Source organism: Rhododendron vialii, chromosome 4a (assembly GCF_030253575.1).
Source record: "Rhododendron vialii isolate Sample 1 chromosome 4a, ASM3025357v1".
NCBI classification, from domain to species: Eukaryota; Viridiplantae; Streptophyta; class Magnoliopsida; order Ericales; family Ericaceae; genus Rhododendron; species Rhododendron vialii.
In genome coordinates this window covers 8,689,500-8,701,555 of record NC_080560.1, presented here as the reverse complement: position 1 = coordinate 8,701,555, position 12,056 = coordinate 8,689,500, and the positions used below count along the sequence as shown (strand labels likewise).

Sequence of the window (12,056 nt, the reverse complement as noted above, 5' to 3'; positions counted from 1 at the left end):
GAAAAGAAAAAGAACTCTTCTCCATCACAAGTGTCGGCTTTGAAATTCTCGGGGCCTAAGATGAATTTGTGAGGAGGAAAAAATATTCTTATGGAGGAGGAAAAGAGAGACTCTTAGGATTTGAAGCATGTACCCATTGGATGACAAAATTAAGGTTTTCTACTAGACTAGCTAACTCTTTTATTATATGAATGCTAAATTAAATATATATTACATATCTATCTATGCCTATGTGGGGCCAGAGGTTTGAGCAAAAATTGGATGCTTAAGTCCGTCATCTTGTCCGTCTTAGCTTAGGAAGACTATTGCATAGCTTTGTAGAGTCCATACACTTAATACTAAAATTATAGAAACATGTGGTAAAAAAAAATATTGGGACACTACGTGGCGATGTCGGAAGAAAATGGAATGGTTTTTCTTTGGTTTGGTGGAGGGGATGATGATTGAAATTGCTGAGAAGAGAAGTAAGTTGGAGAAGAACATACACGACCAGAAAAGAACACCATCTGGGAATGGGGGGGACCCACCATGCCGTTGAATGAAATCCACATTATGGTGTGATGGGGGTGGGAATGGGGGACCCACCATGCTGTTGAATGAAATCCGCATTATGGTGTGAACAAAACTACTCGTATAAGACATGGCTGATGCTAATAGAGGGGATACTTTTAGATTTTTTCTCCGAAAAAGAAAGACTAATTTGTTGATTTTGTTCTCCGTTTTCTCTCCCAAACACGGTTCAAGCATTAAGAATTGGATTTCCACTTTTGCACAAGTGTTTTTTTAGGAAGGTCTAGTCCAGTTTTGGGCCGTTGCGGCCCCCTCTTAGACCCACAACAATGCTCATGTTGTAAAACTCATCGACTATGTCAACCACGTACAAAAAGAAGAGCTTAATTAAACATCGATAGGTACATAAACCAACAGATTATATTTATTCTCGGAATACCTTTTGATTGGCATGAGCATGGTAATTTAATGATTCTTGCACACACAACTTTTGAGTTTGAAGAGATGTATTGCTAAGAAAATATGAAATTTCAGCAGAATGTGTCAGGCGAAATGCTTGGGTTGAGGTGAAAAATATCAACTGCTTTGAGCTTTTCTCGTTTTGCATCAGTTAGACGATTAATTTAACTTTGTCTAAGATCTTTGTAATGAATTCTGTTTTGTAAGTGTCGTTGACTTGTATCAGTATAACTTCTCTCTTGTTTTTTTAGGAAAAAAGAAGGAAGAGATGTATTGCTTCTTGTGTCTGATTGACTGCTAATTCATGAGCAATTCTTGAATTTGAATCTCTAATTTTGTTTTCCTATAGACATAAAAAAAATACAAATTGATATAGAACTCATCAATATGGATTCTTTTCAATAAAAAGTCTTTCTCGGTGTGTTAAACTCCTTCTCAGTGTTTTAATGTAAAATATTGCAGATTCTATTTTTTTTACTATAAAAGTGTGAGATGGACAATTAAAAACAAACTCCAACTTTTTACTACTCCTATTTATCTCTCCTACTATTTTATGAAGTACAAGAAACAAAGATTTATAATTTTCACACACCGCCAAGTGGCATATTTTGAGGGGCCGAACGTGAGAAATTAAAATTGCATCACTTCCACATTTTGATACCATGTGATTGGATCATACGTATGACTTGACTTTTGACCTTATATTTGATTAACGAATTATCGATCCTTAGTATTTGTTATGCCTTGCTCACACATGTCTCGACATTTGACCTTATATTTGATTAACGAATTATTGACCCTTAGTATTTGTTATGCCTTCGCTCACACATGTCGCAATATGCTACAGTAAAAATTAACACGCCTTCAATTCTCAATGCTACATGTGTTTGTATAACCTTTATTTATTTATTTATGTGTCTTTAGGGATGCAATCAAGCCGAGTTCCAAGCTGCTTGAACTCGGCTAGCCCAAAAGTATATTTGGCTCGACTCGAGCTCGGAACGAGCCAGTGAAGTAGGGCTCGAGCTCAGCTCGCAATTTAACCTTCCAGCTCGAGCTCGGCTAGAGTTAGCTTGGTAATGGCATCGGGTTAAGGACAGCAAGCGTGTTGTGGGAGCTCACGGTATACATAAGATTTTTTCCAAGGGAAGTTTGTAATCTGGACGATGAGGGACCACTCCTTCTCCTCTTTTGCATTTCACTTTGCTTGTCCCACGTCGAAGAAAAAGGAGTCCACCAGCTACTCCTTTGGGTATAAAGCCCTCCACTCCCTCTTTCCTCTCGTGTGGATGAAGTGACTACTGGACGATGTGCTGCCACTTGGCAGTCAAACGTCGTTTTCATCAGCCTTGAAAGTTGGAAGGAAAACTTTTTAATACATATGGTTATATAAATAATATATACATTAATATAATATTAATATTAATACATAAAATAAAATATAAATAATATATACATTAAATATTAATACATAAAAATATAAATAAAAATAAATATGTATATTTTTTTGGCTCGAGAGCTCATTTGAGCCGAGCTTGGGCCAAGTCGAGCTCGGCTCGTTTATCAAATGGGCCAAATATTTAAGCTTGATCTCGTTCGTTTAAGTCATGAATCGAATCGAGTCGAATTGTTATCACCGTCTCGAATCGTTCGTGAGCGATTTGTATCGTTGCAGCCCTACGTTTCTTGATGTTTGATTAGATTGGTTTGACCTTTCTAAGCCCTTTTTCGAATTTACTACTACTATGTTTTTCTTTTGGTACACTTTTCCTTCTTTTTTTTAGTGTTGAGGCACTTTTCCAATTTGTGCATAACGCATTTATTTTGGATTATTTTGAGTTTATAGGAACTTTCGTTAATTATGTCACATATTTTCTAAAATTATTTTTCCAAATATAAGAGTCAAACTTAAATTTTTAAGAAAAATACAAAATTAATCTAAAATCTTCCTATTAGGAATTATGTTTGTCTTTTCTAAAATTTTCTGACCTCAAGAAGTTGCCAAATTTCAAAACTTAGGATATCGAAGTTTATTGCTCGTCTTTGTTGTGACTTGGGGCTACCCTTAAAAACTATGGACACATCATCATCATCCGTTGTACACCAAATCTAAACATTGTTTGTGTGAGACCTACTTAGGAGTCTCACAACAATAATCAGAGCCACTCACAATATAATATTTTAAGAATTCTTGAAAAAATCATCTCAGACATCAATGTCGATAATGACATGGTCAATATTTTGTTCAATCCTCTGACATAAATTGAACAAAGAATACATGCATCAAGTCATTAACAATATCCAATTGAGTTCATTATTTAATAGGAATTCTTACCAAAATATTTTAAACAAATTTAATATCTCGAAATGAGTCCCACATAATTTCTATGAACACCAATAAAGGGAAATTTTCAAAAAAATCTCTGAACTTTCAACCGATTTGCAACAAAAAATACCTGAAAATTCAGGGACTTTTTTGAAAATTTCTCCCAAATTGAAGGTGTACCCTAGGGCTGTAAAAGAGCCAAATTGAGAAGAATATAAAAGATTCGTTCGTTAAGTTTTTTAGCGAACTCAATGAAAATTTAACGAACCAAACTTACCTAGGTTTGAGTCGAATTCGAATTTGTTCACAAGCCTTAATAAGCTGAAAATATTAATATTTATATTTTCATACTGGTCTAAAACTACAAATAAAAAGTTTAGTATGTACATAAATACGTTCAAAGATATATAAATTAAGTAATAAAAACATATGCATAATTTTAAATGTTTATAACAAGTTCTAAAACTTTCATTATGTATATATATAAAAATCTCATGATATACATACACTTTAGGTTCGCGAGTTCGGTTCATTTAGTAGACGAATCAAACTTCTAACGTGTTTTTCCTGAGTCAAACCTCAAACAATTCACGAACGGTACAGTTCATTTATAGCCAAATGTACCCCATAGTACTATTCCCTTGGTGGGGAGAGTTTCGAGGGATGGGTTTGGAGGGGAGAACGATTTTGTTTACACTTTTTAAAAAAACATGAAGATTACCTTCTCTTCTATCGATCAAAATTGTATATAGACCATGGAATCATTACATTTGTTGGTGCAAGAACAGAACCTTTGTTCTACCTACACCAGAATGTAGGATTCCTATACCATTCCGATCAATGAGAAGGAGTGTGATGTTCCCATCCTATTCTAGGTAGGGTGAACAAAATCTGGAAAGGGGCTTTGGATGTTGAAAACAAGAAGGTAGGACCCACTTTATTGATTGTTTTTCAATTGGCGGATAAAGAGAATCTAGAATGAATAAACAACCTGGTCATATGGTATCAGCCGTCGCAAAGGTAATACAAAAGGTAGACCCAGCCACCGTAATTCGCTCATTTTTTCTTGATTGCATGAAGACCGACCTCCTCGATACTTAACTACCTAACAAACGCTTCTGAAGGAATCTCCGAATTGAGTACCACCAAAAGAACGAACGAACGAACAAACACTTCGAAGTTCCGAAGGAAAAACACAAGCTTGCGACACCACCGTCCACGTCTCTCGCCGCAAGTGTGTGACGTGTCTGTCAGTCCTTCCCCTCGTTCCAACCAAGCAAAGACCCCAATCCCGCCGTATTCTCATTCTCCGCCCGCCGCCGAATACCCGAAGGCCATGGACGCCCTCTCTGTAACTCCGCCGGAATCCGCCTCTCCCGCCACGGCGGAGCACCTTGTGATCAGCATCCGTGGCCCAGCCTCTCCTCTGGTGCCCGGGGATACTGGCACCGACATTCGGAGCATTAATTCTTCTGCTGGGAATGAAGACAGAGGCGGCGATGCGGCGGCGGAGGATGCCGGAGGTCGGAGGAAGGTGCTGCCGGAGGAGCTTTGCCGGAACGTGGTGAAGCTGTCGTGTAAGTCGAATGCGGAAGGGGGAATTTGCGAGGTTTATGTGATTGGAACAGCTCATGTGTCTAAGGTACTTGAATTGTGTTTCATTTCATCTTTAAAACAAGGAAAAAAGAAAGAAAGAAAAAGAATTGTGTTTCATTTGAATTGAAGAACACTAATGCTAGGGACAGTTGACACTCTTATCACCAAGGTGAAGTTCTTGAATTGTGTTTCATTTGGATTGATTCGGGTATAGATCCGGATAGCGAGTTAAACGAAAGGGTGAGTCGACTCAGCAGAGTTAAGCAAGTTCGAGGGCGAGTTGGGTATCGAGCCGTAGAAGTAGTTTGGAGGCAATTAAGGGAGGTTCCCCGAAGAGAAACCGAGGAGTAACCCGCTGAGTTGAGAGCGAGTTTGGTGACTCGGCTGAAGTTGGAGATTACGACGTCGCATCGGAAGCCGCAGGAGAACTTGTCGTCGGTGCAGAGGCGGTCACAGGGATCGAAATTGGAGTCCCATGAGCTTGTATGCGGATTCAGTGAGTATAAGCGGTGGATCTGGCTTTAGGGAGAAATTGTGTGAATGTAAAGAACAGAGTGAGACTAGGAGATGGGAATGGAGGCCGAAGGCTATGGAGGAGTAGTGAGGGACGATGGGACTGTGAGACATATGCTGGTGAAGTTTTTCGATTTGTTGGTTTTGGGGTTGTGTTGTGGACTTGTGGGGAGTGTTTGGGGGAAGAGAATAGAGGCGAGAGAGAGAGAGAGAGAGAGAGAGAGAGAGAGAGAGAGATACTGGCGAAGTTTTTCGATTTGTTGGTTTTGGGGTTGCGTTGTGGGGAGTGTTTGGGGGAAGAGAATGGAGAGAGAGAGAGAGAGAGAGAGAGAGAGAGAATGGGGTTAAATGGAGTGGGGCTCACTGTTGCCAACTTGGCTGATGTGGTTTCTGTTGTGGTATAGCTGTTGTAATAGTTTTGACCTTCCGTTAGCTTGACCATTAGCTTGATGAGTAGTAGGAGCCTAATTAAGGAGCTTCAACTGCTTTGGGCATGAGCCGGCCCTGGCCTTCTTGTTTGGCTGCTGAGAAAGTTAAGGAAAGTGGAAGATATGGTTTCATTTTGATTCTTCTCTCTTATTGTTTACTTTTATTGTTGGTTTTGATTCTTTTGACGCAGTTTTCTTGCTGAGTATTAGAACAGTTTGCTTCAAGAGTGAGTAGATTTACTTGTATTGTGTATGTATTATTGGTCTCCTTGTTTGGCTACCTAGAAAATTGAGGAAAATTTTGAGAGACGGTTTCTTTTTCGAATCTAATCTCTTCCGTGGTTGATTTTCTGTTTCTTATCATTTGATGCAGTTTTAACAGTCAAGTAGTCTGAATATGATTGTCTAGAGAATGAATGAAGTAATTGTCTCGGTGCATAATGGCATTACGTGACCGTTAATTTTCTCCGTTATAAGAAACATGTCCTTGGAATGGGAGGGGAACCAAAATTTGAGATTGCTGATACCATTCACTTGTTTGTGGACTGCAATACTGGCGTGCCATGAAGAGAATCTGGCTTCTCTCTTTCATTTTTTTTTTTGTTTTTTTTGTTTTTTGCTAATCTATGTTTCATTTTGTTAGAATGTTGTATTGTAGACAATGCTAATCCGTATACCGTTGTCAGTATGCACACCATTTGCCAATTATTGCAGTTTTGTTTATTTAGCTGTTAGATGTCCAGAACTTTCACTTTCCCCCATTTCATAGTTACCAGATGCTGCTGGCATCTAAGGATCTCAATTTTTGCAGGCGTGTTCCTTATCGACTCATTTCTTGTTTTAATATCCCCCAAAAAAGTTACCTGTTGGTGATTCATCCTGACAATACATTGATTTAGTTCTATTTTGGTCACCAAGTAACGAGAAAGAAAAGGAATAGCAGAGGTAAGTAATTGACCGTATGCTATTTGTTTCTGTGGTTGCAGGAATCATGCCAAGAAGTTCAAGCTGTAATCAGGTTTTTACAACCACAGGTGCTTCTATTTTAGGAACTTAGTACCACTTGATTAATGGTCAGATCATTTAACAGGTTGATTGTCTGCTTCATATGGTTTCATGATAGCAGCAATCTTCGATCTGTTTATGAATTTATTAAGCACTTGTTCATGTTTTGAGTCTTTTGACTACAGGTTGTTTTCTTGGAACTATGCCGCAGTCGTGAGGCTCTACTTTTTCCTCAGAATTTAAAGGTAAATATTACTTCGTAGTTCATTCCTCGTTTTTCTTGGTTTGCTATTAACAGCTTTTATATAAGGGAATGGATAGTTTGCAGTTTTGCAGACTTCACCGTATTGTTGCAGTCTACTTTGGTAGGCCTTGTTGTTAGGATATACTTTTAATAAAAATTTGATCTTTCCGACAATTGTGATAATGTTATGGCATTTGTCTTGAAGAAAACGTACAAGTATGGTTTTGAGATTTGATCATCCATTTTGTCGAAGGCAGACATGATGAACTCTGTGTTATGTCTCTTCGATATGTATGAAGTAAGTGTACTGGATACTCGACACTTGAGCAGGGATATGAGAAAAGTTTTCGACATGGAAAAAATAGAAGACACTGTCTCAAGTCCTTTGACATTAAAGTTAGTTGATATGATGTCATTGACATGAAAATTAGACGGCTATGACATGTAGACGCGTATGACATACCAGTACCCGAGTCCATGAAACATTGGATCCTTTTCTATTTTATCAGATTTGGATTGTCTTGCTACGAGATCAAACTGGACTTTTTGGTAAGTACAGGAACGGACTGATGTTTTATATGTGATCTACAGAATGGGCCTACAAAAGGAAAGGATCAGATTACTAAAGTGGGACCCCTAGTGGGCCCACGAGACTAAACTGCATGTGCATCCACTTATGTGTCCTGCAAACGATACCAGAAACTATATGGTGCAATCCATTTTTGTATACCATCATTGGAGGCAAGCGCTTTGCAAAGGATACCCCTTTCGAGTTACTAGTAGTCTGTCTCTGTCATTTTTCGACGATACTGGAATAAAATGTTATCTCGGTGCAACTCATTGTAGGAAGTTTTGGGAGCTATTCCATTAACAATTTTGAGGCGTATCAGCTTGTTAATTTTTTTGTATTGTTACATCATTCAAGAAAGGTAGGTTTTAATATGTCTTTTCAAATACCAATCAGTAGATTCCATTACATCTACGTCAGGGGGCATATGCTTTCCTAGCTTATTAATCTTCTCTGAAACATCCCATTATTGTCTTAGCAGTCTGTATTGCTGCTAATTTTATATTTATTTTTAAGTTGAAGCTCCTGTAACTCTGTAGCCAGCATGGTCCTGTTTATTAAATGTGTTTAAGCCTTTGAGGAACTGGTTTCCTCTAGCTTTGTTGGTGTCTCTCCTTTGAATGTCTTAAACCTATAGGATCAACCTTGTGGAGTGAGAGACATGATCTTATACTCTAATTGTTACTAGTGAGGGATATGTGGTGGTGGCGTGGTGCCTTCTGGCAAATTAGTTAAACTGGCAGACTATACGTTGCATTTTCCAATTAGTTCTTCCCCCAAAGAAGAATGCTCATGTTAATAACCATAGTCCGGTTGTTTATGTGTAAGTCATGGTGTATTGCATCGTTCCTTTTTTTATTCTTTCTATGGACATGATACTGATTCCCTTTAGTAGCAATTCCCCACATTTCACTTGCCCAAGTAATCGTTTTAGTTTCCCAGGTAACAACCTGGAGAGATGTGGTGGTTATGTGGACGTCACAGCACAATATATTTGAAATCCTGTACAGCTGGTTTCTGGCCAAGGCATGAACATTGTTATTCTCCAGATTCTTTGTCAATTGATACAGAAGTGTTACGTTCTCGCACATCAAATTCTGCTACAGAGAGTATTTTTTGTCCTTGTACTTTTCTCATGCATCTTAATCTTTTCAACGAGTCTATATGTTCTTTTGTTAGGTTGCCAGCAAGCTTGAGGTTTTCCCTGGTTCTGAGTTTCGGGTGGCATATGAAGAAGCATGCAACTATGGTGGCCTGGTGAAATTTGGTGATCGCCCGGTACAAGTAAGATACTTTTAGCAGTAGATTTTGTTTGATTGTTGTAACAAGAAGCACTTCTTCCCCAAGAAACCAACCTCCTGCTTTACCCAATCTGGTCTACCAGTAAGTGAGTTGGTGAGGTACATTTGCAAGTACAACAGAACTGTGGTTTTACTGGCCAAGCATGACTTACACCTTCTTCTGTAATTCCGCTTGAAAGAGATTAAGAGGAAAGGGTTCTGGGGTATGAAACTTGGTCCATGCTTTATTGCTGGTTGTTGTGTTATCCCGCGTGGCATTGCAAAACTCAAAGGATGAACATCAATACTGTATGCTAACCATATCTTTCGGTCCTCCTCCAGAATATCGCTCTCTTTTTCTTTGAATTCTCTGGGATATGGACCTTTTATGATCTTGAACATCCAGAAGTACTGCTATTCTGCTTTTGAGTGTTTTAGTTTGTACAGTGGCTCTTTGTTGGCAGCTTCAGAAGTTAATGACATCAGAGTATAGCTTCTTGAGAATATAGCTTCTTTACGTGTACTAAGTATTAGTCTTCCCTATCTCTGCCATCTTATAAGCCCTCTGCTCATCATTGTCTATGAATTGCTGTAACTAATTTCATTGTAACCTAACTTATTCTCGATATTTCGTTTTAACTGAATAGATAACTCTGCGAAGGACATGGGAAAAAATGCCACTTTGGCATAGGACAAAATTATTTTATTCCTTGGTTTACCATGCATTCTTTTTACCAAGCTCCGAAGATCTCAATAAAAAGGTATGTTTGCCTTTCTTTACAACTTATTGGCTCCAAATGGCAGTTTTTAACTGAGATTTAAACAAGGCAGCCATGATTATGATACTAAATGTCAGTGGTTCTAATTTGGCTTTTGCTTCAGCTGAAGGAAATGAATGATATTGATATGATGACTCTTGAGAATCAAGAAATGAGCAAGCAATTCCCCACTCTGATGGAAACTCTTGTACATGAGCGAGATCAGTAAGTACACGTTGCTTTCATATACTGTAGTGTACTAGTTATCACATACTTTTGGGCTACATTTTGTTTTAGTATGCTTCTTGAGTTCTGTTCTCTCATTTAGTTTTTAATGCTTTAGTTTTAAGACGAAGTATTCTGTTAAGGTCCCTCCGTAATCTATTTCGATATCAATGACTTTCCATGGTCAACTTTTCATTCAAATTTGTACGAGAAAGAATAAGAGAACACCAATGTCAGTGTATGTGGTTCCCCTAGATATTTTTCTTATGCTTCATATAGTGGTATCCCATCATTTATTCAAACACTTGTATGAAAGAGAAATTCAACAGAGTTCCATGTGAGCACATCCTTGTCCTGATTTGTGTAGTTTTAGGTGTGTTTTTCTGAGCAATATTCGACAGTATAGCTTGTTTATATAGTGTTCCCAGTTTGAAGGAGAAGTTACTTTTCATACGCAATATCAGGTCAAAGACAGCATAGCTTTTTTGATATAAGTTTCCAATTTTCATGAGATTAAGGGATGCATTTCTATTTTCTAGTGAAATCTGTACTCTCGAATGTGGCACTTTATGGATTACCAAACACAAAGCTAGTGGGCTCTGAATAGAAACTAATCTTTCTTTGCCACTCCTCATCCACATCTTTCATTCTTTTCCAGTCCTTTTATTTCTCCTTAGAAAAGGAAGAGACATGAAAGACTTGTAATTGAAAGTGATGCTATACTAGCTTTAGAACTTTGTTGAAGAATGAGTACTCTGATACTTATTGCAATATTCATCTCAGCCCTAATGCATGCAAGTATACTGACTTTTTAATTTATATGTATTCATCAGTTAGTTTCTTGCTTCACTACTTTTCTGTAAGTTTCTTAAGATTTTGATTACTATACTTATCTTGAATCCTTGTTTGCATGTTCAGGTACATGTCAGCCACTTTATTAGAAGTTGCTGGTGAGTACCGTTCAGTTGTTGCAGTCGTCGGAAAGGGGCACCTGCAGGGGATTAAGAAGTACTGGAAGCAACCAGTTGAGGTCACACCATTTTCGCATATTTTGTTTTTTCATTTGTAAAAGTATGTTTGGAGTGATTTAAATTATGCCAATCCAGACCATTATTTAGATTCCAAGGCCACTGGATGGTATCTTCTCTTAAAATGTCAAGTTCCTCTTAATTATCTTCAAAGAAAGGTCACCTTCCTTTTCTGATTGATCTTTTTATTCAACACCAAACACGTTTTGTTTGGTCTTATGTTCTTTTCTATCTCGTTCTTTCGAGTCTAGAAGTTATGGAATAGACTTTTTGAATGAATATCTTCTAATATCTGTATTCCTGAATTCCTTACCGATCATGTTGCAGTTGAAGCGCCTTCTGCATGTAGATATGTGTTCACGGACACCTATTTTTTCAGCTGTGAAGCTCCTCGCAACTGTTGGAGTTGGAGTTGGAGTTGCAGTTGCAGTTGCTGGGATTTGTATATCGACCAAGAAATAGTCCTTGGAATGAGGAAGGCGGTAACTCGATTTTGTTTCTGAATGAAAACTGTGCTGATATAAAACTAAGTTTTACCATGGAAAACATCTTAGTGGCCTCCTCGAGATAGTTTACTTATTGTTAATATTGCCTTTCTTTAAGTTTCTACTCTTTCTTTAATTCTTTGCCATCTGTATTGATAAACAGAGCCGCAACTAAGTACTACGTACTCATGACATATGCGCAGTTTGGAAGTAACAAAACCCCCATAGATTTGACGAACACAAGTTTTTTCGAAACATTTACCTGACAACACTCGCAACAAATTACTTAAACCAAAACTAAAACCCCGAGAACAAACAACCCCAACACCAAACATCTAAGGAACATATCCACCAACTCCCTCTCCCTCTCCTAATGGTCTCGTCCCTCCATTTATATTTCCATTTTTGTCCTCCACACCCCAACTGTTTCCTCATCCTCAAGCTGGTGTCCCTTCGCAAAACCTGCTCGAAGTGCTGCTGATCAATACCAGCTTCACAGGATAGAGCTTTCTTGTGCTGCTGATCCATACCATCTTCACATATACACTTCTCTTGTGCTGTGAGTGATATACCAAAACCAGTCGTTTTCCATTTGCTCTACTGGTAGCACGATTCATGGAAAATGCAGGAC

General features: G+C 38.2%; 1 protein-coding gene across 2 annotated transcripts; it reads left to right on the top strand.

The window, feature by feature from the left end:
• Positions 1 to 4,208: 4,208 nt before the first annotated feature.
• LOC131323065 (uncharacterized) lies at positions 4,209 to 11,561 on the top strand. Of its 2 annotated transcripts, XM_058354684.1 has the most exons (9): positions 4,212 to 4,937; positions 6,819 to 6,866; positions 7,023 to 7,082; positions 8,592 to 8,675; positions 8,829 to 8,933; positions 9,577 to 9,690; positions 9,812 to 9,912; positions 10,831 to 10,942; positions 11,268 to 11,561. In XM_058354684.1, exons 1-9 carry the CDS (start codon positions 4,632 to 4,634, stop codon positions 11,400 to 11,402), a joined length of 1,065 nt encoding a protein of 354 aa, XP_058210667.1. In that variant the 5' UTR covers positions 4,212 to 4,631; the 3' UTR covers positions 11,403 to 11,561. The 2 variants fall into 2 exon arrangements, with proteins under 2 accessions (XP_058210668.1, XP_058210667.1); XM_058354685.1 differs by lacking the exon at positions 8,592 to 8,675 and having other exon boundaries at positions 4,209 to 4,937.
• The last annotated feature ends 495 nt before the right edge of the window (positions 11,562 to 12,056 follow it).